We start from the raw sequence: 13,517 nt of genomic DNA, 5'->3' as shown, positions 1-13,517 counted from the left end.
AATAGCAACTAGAGGACAATCTACAAATCTGCAAATTAAATATATAGTATTGAAAATATGGCACAGCAAAAATGTAAAGCATCATAGCTACATTGGGGTATTGTGCGCTCCGGCGTATAGCGCCAGTGCGCATGCTTGAAATTCCGCCGCAATCCAACCATTCTTACATGTACTGACCCATTTCTGGACATTAGATTTGCAGATGTGACTGGATTTCTGCAAGAGTATCATTAGTGTTACCACCTCTAAGTGCCACTTCTAATGCCACGTACACACGATCGGAATTTCTGACAAGAAAAGTTCGATGTGAGCTTTTGGTTGGAAATTCCGACCGTGTGTAGGCCCCATCTGACTTTTTCTGTCTAAATTTCCAATAGCAAAAATTTAAAAGCTGGTTCTCAAATTTTCAGACAAGAAAAGTTAGTCTGTATGCAATTCCGACTCGGAATCAAGTCGATGCATGCTTGGAAGCATTGAACTTCATTTTTATCGGCTCTTCATAGTGTTGTACATCACCGCATTTTTGACGGTCAGAATTTTGTGTGACCGTGTGTATGCAACACAAGTTTGAGCCAAAATTCCGTGGGAAAAAAATCCATGGTTTTCTTGTCGGAATTTCCTCATCGTGTGTACGCAGCATAAGTGTTTGAATTATTGCAGGGCTCCCTTGACCACCAATCTTTTGAAATGCAGAACCATGAATTACACACAAGAATAATGGTATATAGCAGGTGACCCCAGACACAGGAAAACTTTATTTTGTACATAACCCCTGTAAGCACCTGCTTACAAACAAACAAGTCCATATTCCTATATTTCTTAAAAAGTTAAAGTTAAAAAAATAGATGGAGTGAGTAGGGGACTACTTATTTTTGTGGCCCCTTGACTAGTTGTGATGGAATGCTAAACCTGTATTCTTTTCAATATGTTTTTGTCTTTTACTTGAACACCATGGGGCAGATTCACAAAGCATTTACGCCGGCGTATCTCGAGATGCGCGGCGTAATTGTAAATATGCGCCGTGCGTATCTATGCGCCGTATCCCCAAAACGAGATACGTCTGAAAACCAGCTTTTCCGACCGACGTAATCTTTCTACACCGGCGCATCGTGGGCACAAATATAGAAGACGCACCATTGTTTTGCTATGCAAATGAGCGAGATACGGCGATCCACAAAAGTAAGTTTGACCGGCGCAGGCTACGCGCTGTGCGCATCAGCTGTACGTCCGGTCTAAACTTACCCCTCATAAAAGCAGGTTTAACTTTGCACCAGACGTGTGCAGATCAGCTAAAGCAACACCGTTAGGGACGAGCTGAGCACACACACTTGCAGGACAACAATCTGTATGCCAACATGCCAGGGGCATCCATGGTCATAGCTATACTACTGGCTTTAGATGCGCGCAGAAGGAGGAGGGAACGGAGGAGGAGGAGGGCACGGGAGGGGAGGGCATGGGAGAGGATATACCGCACACGCATAGACATCTTTGGCATGGGTGATTCAGAGGTGTATCGCATCTTCAGATTCAGCCCTGAAGCCATCCTGGAATTAACCACAACCCTGAAAGATGACATCACCAGCCAGACACGCCGCTCACATGCAGTGCAGCCACTGGTCAAGGTACTGGCAACACTGCATTTCCTTGCCAGTGGCTCTTTTCAGCGCACAAGTGGAGCTGTGGCTGGGATGTCCCAATCCTTCATTAGCAGATGTGTGCACCAGGTTATCCCCGCAATCCTCAGACGCATGGCCAACCAAATCATCAAACCCACCCAGGAGGACCTGCGGATGAAGGTAATGCGTGATTTCTACCGAATTGCAGAATTCCTACGCACCATGGGGGCCATTGATTGCACACATGTGGCACTACAGCCCCCCCATGAGACAGAGCACATATATCGCAATCGGAAGCATTGGCATTCCATCAATGTACAGGTGATAGCTGATGCCCAATACCTCATATGGCACGTCCGTGCCAAACACCCAGGATCCAGCCATGACAGCTACATATACCGTCAAAGCAACATCCCAATGGAATTTGAACAGAATATGTATGGAGACAGCTGGCTGGTTGGTGAGTGACATGGGTGTCAGGCATGACTGTCCCCCCCATGATGCAGACATCACAAGGGGCACATGCACGACTAACATCCTCCTGTCTTTTCCCTTCCAGGTGACTCTGCATATGCACTGGGACCCCATCTCATGACTCCATTCCGGAATCCCCAAACCCCAGGAGAGGAAAGATACAATGAAACACACACACGTACCCGTGGAGTGGTGGAACGCACCTTTGGCCTCCTGAAGTCCCGTTTCCGATGCCTGGATAAGTCTGGGGGTACCCTGCTGTATTCCCCAAACTTCGTGTGCCAGATCATCGGTGCATGTTGCATGCTGCACAACTTTGCCGTGAGAAAGGGCCTGGAGATTGCCCTAGGTGTAATACTTCGGCGCCCGCTGGGTGGAGTTCACGTCGTTTTCCGCGTTGGGTATGCTAATTAGCTGTTTACGGCGATCCACGAAGGTACGCGCGGTCGTCGCATTCTCTTACGTCGTCGCTAGTCGGCTTTTCCCGGCGCATAGTTAAGGCTGCTATTTCTTGGCTTATATTTAGACTTGCCATGTTAAAGTATGGCCGTCGTTCCCGCGTCAAATTTTTATTTTTTTCTTTTTTTTGCGTAAGTCGTCCGTGAATAGGAAAGGATGTTACTCACGTCGACTTTCAAAAAATTACGTCAGTGCGACGTCATTTCGCACAAAGCACGGCGGGAAATTTCAAAACGGAGCATGCGCAGTACGTTCGGCGGGCTTGCGCTGGACGGATTTACGCTACGCCGCCGCAAGTTTTCAGGCAAGTGCTATGTGAATCAAGCACTTGCCCGTAAAACTTGCGGCGGTGTAACGTAAATGCAATACGTTACGCCGCCGGAATTCTACCTGAATCTGGCCCTACATTTACACTCAGATGCATGCTGAGCTAATCTTTATTTGATTGCATATTAAACAAAAGTCCTCATGTAAATGTAATAGTTTACTGCCTTACCTAATCTGATAAAAGAGCAGTGTGTACTTTTATGGTGCTGTGACTCTTATGTCCAATAGATTACTTTATAATTGCTTTTATTCAAGGAAGGGCAGATATACTAAGAAGCAATACTTGGTCATCTAGCTGCTGGCCCTGACTTAGGCCTCGTACACACGATAGGTTAACCAGAGGACAACGGTTTGAAGGACCGTTGTCCTAAGTTAACCTATGAAGCTGACTGATGGTCCGTCGTGCGTACACACCATCAGTTAAAAAAACGATCGTGTCAGAACGCGTTGACGTAAAACACAAGGACGTGCTTAAAAAAAACGAAAAGCATGATTCTGAGCATGCGTGGATTTTTAACCGATGGGCGTGCCTACTAACGACTCTTTTTCTCATCGGTTAGGAATCCATAGGTTAATTTTAAAGCAAGTTGGCTTTTTTTTTTAACCTAAGGTTAAATAACCTATGGGGCCTACACACGATCGGTTTGGACCGATGAAAACGGTCCATCAGACCGTTGTCCTCTGGTTAACCTATCGTGTGTATGAGGCCTTAATGTATATTTTTGTCCATGAGACCAGAATAAACAGAAGGTAATTTCCCTTCATACTTGTATTGCTCCTGCAAATTTTGGTTTTAAAGTAGAAGTATGAAGAACATATTTAAGGTAAAAGAATATATTGTATAAGAATTGTAATTACAAACATGTTGAAGACCAATCCATTTCTTTTTCAACGTAAATAAATTAATCTAAAAGATAGTTGCAATTAAGAAAACACAAACATTTCAAACTGTAATATATTATATTTTAAGTTTATGAATTTAAAAATTAAAAAGATACCAACTGTATTGTTAAAATTGTTTATTTATAAATAAATAAAATAGACATAAATACAACCAACATCATTTATATATAAATTGAACATGTTTTGTAGTAAAAAAAAAAGTTAACTAATAGGAATGTAATATTCCTCCAGCCAATTTATTGCATTTAAAAATGTATGTGGATCTCAGCTGCCTATCATTTTAGTTATGGTACATTGAGTTCTAAACTGATCTATATGATCATACCAAACTTGAAACAATTATTTTAGATAAAAGTCATTTTTCCATTGTTTGTTCAGAATAAATACATAAATATAATAATTATTAAGATTAAAATAAATAACAGCAGTATTAACATTTATAAAAATGCAAGTGAGGATGTGTTCCTGAGAGGGTAGGGAATTTCATTTAAACAGCTTCTGCCTCATTTTGCTGTCTGTCAGAAGAAAAAAGAAAAAGAAAAATGTGTTATATAAAATCACAAGAAGATTATGTTTACAGTTTTTATTTAAAATGTTTTTTATGACTAGGATGATAACATGCCTTACAATATCATTGTTTTATAATGTTAGTTGATTAATAAACAATTAAATCCAGTGATTTTATTTAAAATAGAGTGGAAATCCTAAAAAATAAAACTTGACTAATCAAAAAATCCAGTGTACAAAGGGATTGCGTTTTTTTTTTTATTATTATTATTATTATTTGCTTCTTTTTTTTTTCAATTAGAGAGCAATTTTGGCAAACTTCTTATAACAATTTTGTTGCTGTCAAAGCTTTCTTGCAACTGGCATTTTTTGTGACGTTTTATTTGCATATTGCAGGGACAGGAAATGAAGGAACATCTCCTTACTGCATCCCAGACAGAAATAAAAATATGAGAAAGTTTAACTCTTGCACCTCTATAAAAAACTAAAATAGATGTTTTTTTACAGTAGCTGAGGTTAAGCTTTAAATCAAAAAGGGCAACATGTTATTATTGTTGTTATATGTGTCTGTTGTAAAATCATTACCTTTCTAATATTAACTTGATGATGCGCTCTACCCAAGAAGCAGAAGGATCCACACAGACCATGTTTCCATCTTTTAGAGTAATTCTGAAAAGTAAAATAAAGTTTTCAAATCTGATTAACTGTGATGGATAACAGTAACTTAGCATTCATTTTTTTACAGAGTGCATGTACTTGTGCTCCTTGTTGTCCAGGGCCAAAAGACTAAGAGACAAATAAAAGCAAAGCATTGTGGCACAGTGCTACTCTATGGGTTGTGCTTTCTTAAACTAGCTTTCATTATCATGAGAAGGCTGAGTTTGGAAGGGTGGTGGGAAAGAGCTCCTTTAGATTTACCAAAACTATGCAATATAAGGACTTACCTAAAATATCCATTTGATTTGTATCCAATCTGGCAGAATCTTGCACTAAACAGATGTTGGTAGATCTAAAGGAGGTTGCACAGTCATACTGTAATGCCGCGTACACACGGTCGTTTTTCGGCATGAAAAAAAATGACATTTTTAAAAACGTCATTTAAAATCATCGTGTGTGGGATTCACATTGTTTTTCGGCTTCTGAAAAATTTTGTTTTTCGGGTTGTAAAAAATGATCGTGTGTGGGCTAAAATTACGTTTTAAACCCGCGCATGCCCAGAAGCGAGTTATGAGACGGGAGCGCTCGTTCTGGTAAAACTATTCGTAATGGAGTAAGCACATTCATCACGCTGTAACAGACAAAAAAGCGCGAATCGTCTTTTACTAACACGGTATCAGCTAAAAGCAGCCCAAAGGCGAATAGAACTTCCCCTTCAGAGTGCGTGTTGTACGTCACCGCGCTTGTGTTCATCATTTTTTAAAAACGATGGTGTGTGGGCAGCGTCGTTTTTAATGATGAAGTTGGAAAAACGTCGTTTTTTGGACATGCTGAAAAATGTCATTTTTTTTCATCCCGAAAAATGACCGTGTGTACGCGGCATAACACATATGGTGAGACTTTAACAGACCAATTTTTAGTGGACTAATTTATGTTGAAACCACCAACTTGAGGCAACGTATATAATAAACTATAATACGTCTAACAACATCTAATATATGTAACGTATATATAATAATACTTACATTACTTCAACATTTTTGCAGTGGGGGCCACTAGGAATCACCTCTATATTTGCCATTATTTTGGTAGATATTTGTTTTGATTCAAGCTTCACACACTGGCACCTTAATTCTGACGCTGATCTTATTAAAGACATAGCTGCAAATTAAAGAAGAGAAACATTTATATAGTTATGATGAGTTTATTTCTAAATTAACCACTTAGACATTTTCCTCTTTTCTGTTTTGAGTTTTTTTTTTACTTTATTGACATAAAAATAGAAAATTGTGAACTCCAGGGTGATGTCGGTTCAGAAAACATGATTGTTTTTGGCTAACATTTGCACTGTTGGCCATAGGTTCTGGTATCTGTGTCTTCTTTAAAGGAAAACTCCAGGAATTATTTTTGAAAGGACATGGGGTGGTTACATGTAATGTGGTAATTACACTTACCTACATGCTGTCCTTTAAGGCCTCGTACACACGATAGGTTAACCAGAGGACAACGGTCTGATGGACCGTTTTCATCGGTCAAAACCGATCGTGTGGTACCACATAGGTAGAGTTACAGCTTTATACATAGTTGGAAACATTCATAGAAAAAAAATGGTAGATGACTTTCCTATTATAGTAATAATTAGTAAAGATGTTAGTGCACCTTACAGGTTGTCTACTGTGACACCTTGTGTGCTGCCTTCTGCCTAATGGGACGAATTAAAAAATGTAATGTTCTCTCCTGCCAAATGGATACTTTTTGCATCACTTTTATGGACAAATAACATTGCTACTAAAATATTTTTCTACCCAATACTTTTTTTACATACTGCAAAATGGGTTAACTTTAAGCACAGTTTAGTTCAGTTCAAAAGTTGAAATAAATTATCGTTACCTTCTGCTGCAGTGGTGAAAAGCAGGAAGAGGGTAAGGGTGGCACAAGCTGCTTTGAAGAACATCATGGTTTTCTTGTGGATTTGCTTGGCAGGCTTCCTAGTTTGCCTTAGCTGAGCTGTTTTCAAGACCTTCTGTTTTGTAGCTGAAAAGCGAATAGAATATATAGTATAGAGCCTGGTCATTCTGATGTCATTATTGTTTGATTACGACATTGTAAATTCCAGATTCAGTAACTTGCTGTTTGTCACAGTTCCTGAGTCACGTTACATGTAACTCACTTTCAGCATACCGTTGTTAGCTCGGTCACTGTTCTTGGTGCACTTGTATAAACATTCATAATAATTTTGGTTTGGCTGCATATGCAGTAACATTGGCAAAACGCCCTACATGTGCGCCCTGGTATTTCCAGATGGAAATATAATTTTATCCAAATGCTTCTTGTGGATGTCAGACATTTGCACAGATAGAACTTTAAAGAGGTTCAGACTGTTTTCACTTATTCTCATATAAGCAGATGCTTGAAAATGTGAGGTTTTATAACCTGCATTTCAGACGGCCTGTTTCAAAAAATATCATGTAAAACACAAAAAATTGTGATAATATAGCTGTCCATAGAACATTGGGACCAAATGCGGGATACTACAAAGTTATGCTCTCGCAATGGGACTGCTATTGAAACTTACTATGAAGCACTACTTTGATGATACATGGTACTCATCAGATTAGCACATATTGTCCCTGATGCTCCCTCGTTCTACTTTCCTTGTTGTTCAGACCTGGGTTTGTTTATCCATATTTAGTGGACTTGTCTGGTGGTCCATCTATGGCAGCAATTGTACTTCATCCTGAATACTTGTCAGGACCAGGACTTGAACCCAGGATGGGTCTTGCAGTAGATCATCTTGCTGGGCCACCTGAGATGCTGCAAAACACCTTGCCTGATTACTTGGCCAAACCTACTTTCTGTCTTGTTTTTGGTGAACCTTGAACTGCTTGCTCCTTTAATGAACTTCCTATCTAAGACATGCCTTTGTACTTCATGCCAGATTATTGTTCTCTTCTCAAGCCAATATCTTGCACCTTTTACTGCTGCCCCGAAACTTCACTACCACTTGTTACCGACCTTGGCTTGTTCCTCAACTATGCTTTCGCTTCATCCAAACCTATTTATAAGGTAGGGGGCATGTCCATGTGCTTAAATGTCTCAATTGGCTGTCCTGCACCACCTGATGGATGTGTCATAGGTCAAAGTTCCTACCCATGTAACATTGCGGACCGCCGCGAACATCGCCAGATGTCCGACGGTTTGGCAGACCGCGAACGGCGAAAGTTCGCCGCAAAACGACCGCCTGGCGAACCGGCAGGCCATCTCTAATGACAGGCTTTCCTGACACAGGATCAGTCACAGTAGCAAGTGAAAGCAGACAAATCACAAACTTGCCTAGGGTAATATCATTAAAGCAAAGGTTTTATTTAATTAAAATGGCACTTACAGAGCAGATAAATGGCTTTAAACTTAAAGTGGTGTAGCCTGGGCCGGGAGTCCATGAGAGCGGCAGCGTGAGACCTTAGCTCCTGCTTCTCACAGCCATCCTGAAGGCATCCTGTCCCCGATTTACAGCGTGATGAATGTGCTTACTCCATTACGAATAGTAGTTTTACCAGAACGAGCGCTCCCGTCTCATAACTCGCTTCTGGGCATGCGCGGGTTTAAAACGTTGTTTTAGCCCACACACAATCATTTTTTACAACCAGAAAAATGACATTTTTCAGAAGCCGAAAAACGATGTGAATCCCACACAGGATGATTTTAAATGACGTTTTTAAAAATGTCATTTTTTTTTCATGCCGAAAAACGACCATGTGTACGCGGCATTACATATGACTGTGCAACCTCCTTTAGATCTACCAACATCTATTTAGTGCAAGATTCTGCCAGATTGGATACAAATCAAATGGATATTTTAGGTAAGTCCTTATATTGCATAGTTTTGGTAAATCTAAAGGAGCTCTTTCCCACCACCCTTCCAAACTCAGCCTTCTCATGATCATGAAAAGCTAGTTTAAGAAAGCACAATGCTTTGCTTTTATTTGTCTTGTAGTCTTTTGGCCCCGGAAAACAAGGAGCCCAAGTACATGCACTCTGTAAAAAAATGAATGATAAGTTACTGTTATCCATCACAGTTAATCAGATTTTGAAAACTTTATTTTACTTTTCAGAATTACTCTAAAATATGGAAACATGGTCTGTGTGGATCCTTCTGCTTCTTGGGTAGAGCGCATCATCAAGTTAATATTAGAAAGGTAATAATTTTACAACAGAGACATATAACAACAATAATAACACGTTGCCCTTTTTGATTTAAAGCTTAACCTCAGCTACTGTAAAAAACATCTATTTTAGTTTTTTATAGAGGGGCAAGAGTTAAAATGTCTCATATTTTTATTTCTGTCTGGGATGCAGTAAGGAGATGTTCCTTCATTTCCTGTCCCTGCAATATGCAAATAAAACGTCACAAAAAATGCCAGTTACAAGAAAGCTCTGACAGCAACAAAAATGTTATAAGAAGTTTGCCAAAATTGTTCTCTAATTGGAAAAAAAAACATAAAAAAAAAAAAAAAACGCAATCCCTTTGTGCACTGGATTTTTTGATTAGTCAAGTTTTATTTTTTGGGATTTCCACTCTATTTTAAATAAAAGCACTGGATTTAATTGTTTATTAATCAACTAATATTATAAAACAATGATATTGTAAGGCATGTTGTTATCATCCTAGTCATAAAAAGATTTTAAATAAAAACTGTAAACATACTCTTCTTGTGATTTTATATAACACATTTTTCTTTTTCTTTTTTTCTTCTGACAGACAGCAAAATGAGGCAGAAGCTGTTTAAATGAAATTCCCTACCCTCTCAGGAACACATCCTCACTTGCATTTTTATAAATGTTAATACTGCTGTTATTTATTTTAATCTTAATAATTATTATATTTATGTACTTATTCTAAACATACAATAGAAAAATTACTTTTATCTAAAATAATTGTTTCAAGTTTGGTATGATCATATAGATCAGTTTATTACTAGAGAACTCAATGTACCATAACGAAAATTATAGGCAGCTGAGATCCACATACATTTTTAAATACAATAAATTGGCTGGAGGAATATTACATTCCTATTAGTTAACATTTTTTTTTACTACAAAACATGTTCAATTTATATATACATTATGTTGGTTGTATTTATGTCTATTTTATTTATTTATAAATAAACAATTTTAACAATGCAGTTGGTATCTTATTTCATTTTTAAATTCATAAACTTAAAATATAATATATTACAGTTTGAAATGTTTGTTTTCTTAATTGCAACTATCTTTTAGATTAGTTTATTTACGTTAAAAAAGTCCATGAGAGCGGCAGCGTGAGACCTTAGCTCCCGCTTCTCACAGCCATCCTGTCCCCGATTTGGCTCCAAAAGGTACCGATCTGCTCCTTAGGACGGCGGGCACCCGATCCAGGCATGATGGTCAATAAATACAGCCCCCGGCGCCCCAATCCCCGGCGGAGCAATGGGTCCGGTCACAGAGGCAAGATGGCGCGGATTCTCAAGGAGCACACGCGGCCGCGCAGCAGCCTGCTCCATCTGCAGCTCAGGACTCATATCAGGGGCTCTGTTCCTGCCCTATTTCGTACCCAGGCTGAATCATCTAGTTCACCTGAATCCCTGGGATACTCGGAGGACCCCACATCCCGAGCCCCCCCCCTGCTGCTGAACCTACACTGGCAGAGATCATGGTGACCTTTAAGGATGTTAAAACGTCCCTCACCATTCAAATGCAAAGTATACATATTGACTTCTCCCTCCTAAAGCAAGATGTCCATAACTTAAGGGATAGAATCGGGGAGGTAGAGGGCCGGGTCAGTTCACTGGAAGATGTGGTGCATCCCCTGTCTGCCACTATGCGCACGGCCACGGATGAGTTGGGAGCCCTAAGGGCCAAGCTGGATGATTTGGAGAACCGTTCCAGAAGGAACAACCTCCGCTTTGTGGGGTTCCCAGAAAAATCAGAGGGGTCTCGCTTAGAGAGGTTCCTGCACCAATGGCTGCGTGATGCTTTTGGGATAGAAGAATTCTCCAGAACCTTTAAAATTGAGCGGGCACATCGCACCCCGCCACGCGCTCCACAAACTGGGGCCCCCCAAGATCCCTTATTGCCAAATTTCTGAACTTTAGGAATAAGGTGGCTATTCTACGCTTGGCAAGAGAAAAGGGTTCCCTCAAGTTCAACGGTAACAACATTTCTATTTACCCCGACTTCTCAGCTGAAGTGCAACGTCAGCGTGTATCCTTTGCTGCAGTGAAAGACCGCCTTCGCAACGAAGGCGTTCTGTATGCGATGTTGTTCCCGGCTAAATTGAGAATCATCCACGAAGGAAAAGCTCACTTTTGCTCCAGCCCTAAAGGCGCTATGGCCTTGAGTTTCCCTTGTGTCAGGGGGTCTAGTTAAATTGATTATCCCCCTTCTCTTGGCCTGAATGACTCTCCTTCGATTTGACATATACTTGTTTGAAATCCCACAGAAGGAAACAGCACTACTGTATGATCGATGATTCTGCTGTCACCCTGGTCGGCAATGCCTGTTGCATTGCATGTAAGGTACTGTTGATATACTGCCACTTGCACTGTTCACTGTTGTGCCTTTTACGAATCATATTCTTTTTTGATCCTACCTCAGGGACGATTATAATGCATCTGTGAGCTCACATGGAACTGTCACTCTCCCCATTACCGATAGGTGGCGTGGCCACAGGACTCTCGGCTACCTTCCATGACAGTTGCTGAAGGTAGTGGAAAACTGTTTTGGAATCCAATGCTTGCTATGTTGGGGTTGGTAGAGCAGGGAGGGGGTGGGAGGGGATGGGGGTTCAGGCGGCTTTCCCACAGGTTTGCTATGCATTGAATGTCCGCCCACGGTGGAAGTTAGGGGATAAGTTTGCTCCTATGTTTTATTATAATTTTTTACTATTGATATGCCACGACTGTCAACTATATTGCGAGTATTATTATAAGTGGGGTACTGCATTGACTGCTTACTATTGCTATGTTCATGTGCTAATTGTATATACTTATGGCAGACACGGTTAGAATTATTTCCTTGAATATTAGAGGGTTGAATTCACCTCACAAGCGGTCCCTAATGTTTTCCTATTTGAAAAAACACAAGCCTCATATTATCTGTCTTCAAGAGACACACCTTATGGGCCCTACGCTGAAATATCTTAAACGTCCCTGGTTAGCCTCCCAGTATCATACCACCTACTCTAATTTTTCGAGAGGGGTCTCGGTCTTGGTGGCTAAGACTCTAGGGGCCGAGACTCTGAGTGTACAAACAGACCCGGTGGGTCGATTTGTTGTACTTACTCTTCGTATAGCTTTCTCGAACTTTACGTTGGTGAACATATATATATCTCTACCGTTCTCACCGGAGGTTCTCTCCAAATTGTCACTAATGCTACTATCTAGGTCTCCAGGACCAATGCTTTTTGTGGGTGAATTTAACACTGTACTTGACCCATCTGTGGACCGTCTGCAAGGTGTGGGTAGGCCATACCCCTCATTTGTTGATTGGACTCAGGTTTACTCTCTTACGGAGCTGTGGCGTTGGAAACACCCGGAAGACAGACAATTTTCCTGTCATTCGGATTCTTTCCACACTATGTCACGCATAGATACTGTATGGCATTTGCCCCATCGGATGTACTTTCATTGGTGCATTCGGTCACATACTTACCCAGAGGTATATCAGACCATGGCCCTCTAATGGTCAGTCTCCTTCTCTTGCCAAAATCAGGCCCTAGGGTCTGGAGGTTGAACTCCTATTGGCTCGAAGAGGAGATAGTACAGGCTGAGTGCCAAAAAAATATGGTTGACTATTGCAGGGTTTGACAAATTTGCTTGGAATCTAGGAGCCAGCTAAAAAAGTTAGGAGCCAGAAAACGCACCCCGTCCGGACGAGCTTGCGCGCAGAAGCGAACACATACGTGAGCAGCGCCCGCATATGTAAACGGTGTTCAAACCACACATGTGAGGTATCGCCGCGATTGGTAGAGCGAGAGCAATAATTTTAGCCCTAGACCTCCTCTGTAACTCAAAACATGCAACCTGTAGATTTTTTTAAACGTCGCCTATGAAGATTTTAAAGGGTAAAAGTTTGTCGGCATTCCACGAGCGGACGCAATTTTGAAGCGTGACATGTTGGGTATGAATTTACTCGGCGTAACATTATCTTTCATAATATTAAAAAAAATGGGGATAACTTTACTGTTGTCTTATTTTTTAATTTAAAAAAGTCTAATTTTTTCCCAAAAAAGTGCGCTTGTAAGACCGCTGCGCAAATACGGCGTGACAGAAAGTATTGCAACGATCGCCATTTTATTCTCTAGGGTGTTAGGATAAAAAATATATATAATGTTTGGGGGTTCTAATTAGAGGGAAGAAGATGGCAGTGAAAATAGTGAAAAATTACATTAGAATTGCTGTTTAACTTGTAATGCTTAACTTGTAATACCAACGGCCACCACCAGATGGCGCCAGCTCACACATCTGTTGGTAATAACTTGTAATACCAACGGCTCACCACCAGATGGCGTCAGCTCACAAAAAAAAAAAAAATTCT

At 40.5% G+C, this 13,517-nt stretch overlaps 1 protein-coding gene across 1 annotated transcript; it reads right to left on the bottom strand.

Annotated features, from left to right (window-relative positions):
* Positions 1-3,902: 3,902 nt before the first annotated feature.
* Positions 3,903-7,134, bottom strand: LOC120924965 (interleukin-8-like). The gene is made up of 4 exons (XM_040335899.1): positions 6,834-7,134; positions 5,969-6,104; positions 4,872-4,955; positions 3,903-4,294 (listed from the first exon to the last, which is right to left on the bottom strand). Exons 1-4 carry the CDS (start codon positions 7,015-7,017, stop codon positions 4,267-4,269), a joined length of 432 nt encoding a protein of 143 aa, XP_040191833.1. The 5' UTR covers positions 7,018-7,134; the 3' UTR covers positions 3,903-4,266.
* Positions 7,135-13,517: the final 6,383 nt, after the last annotated feature.

The sequence above is a fragment of the Rana temporaria genome, chromosome 1 (genome assembly GCF_905171775.1).
Source record: "Rana temporaria chromosome 1, aRanTem1.1, whole genome shotgun sequence".
NCBI lineage: Eukaryota > Metazoa > Chordata > Amphibia > Anura > Ranidae > Rana > Rana temporaria.
Note: the sequence above shows the minus strand (reverse complement) of the source record. Positions and strands in the feature narration are given on the sequence as shown.

Excerpts from the sequence above, each read along its gene's own strand:
- LOC120924965 (XM_040335899.1), bottom strand. The coding sequence starts at position 7,017 with ATGACCAGGCTCTATACTATATATTCTATTCGCTTTTCAGCTACAAAA. Across the intron at positions 6,105-6,833 it reads TTTCACCACTGCAGCAGAAG|CTATGTCTTTAATAAGATCA; the intron begins GTAACGATAATT and ends TTTAATTTGCAG. Across the intron at positions 4,295-4,871 it reads ATCAAGTTAATATTAGAAAG|ACAGCAAAATGAGGCAGAAG; the intron begins GTAATGATTTTA and ends TTCTTCTGACAG.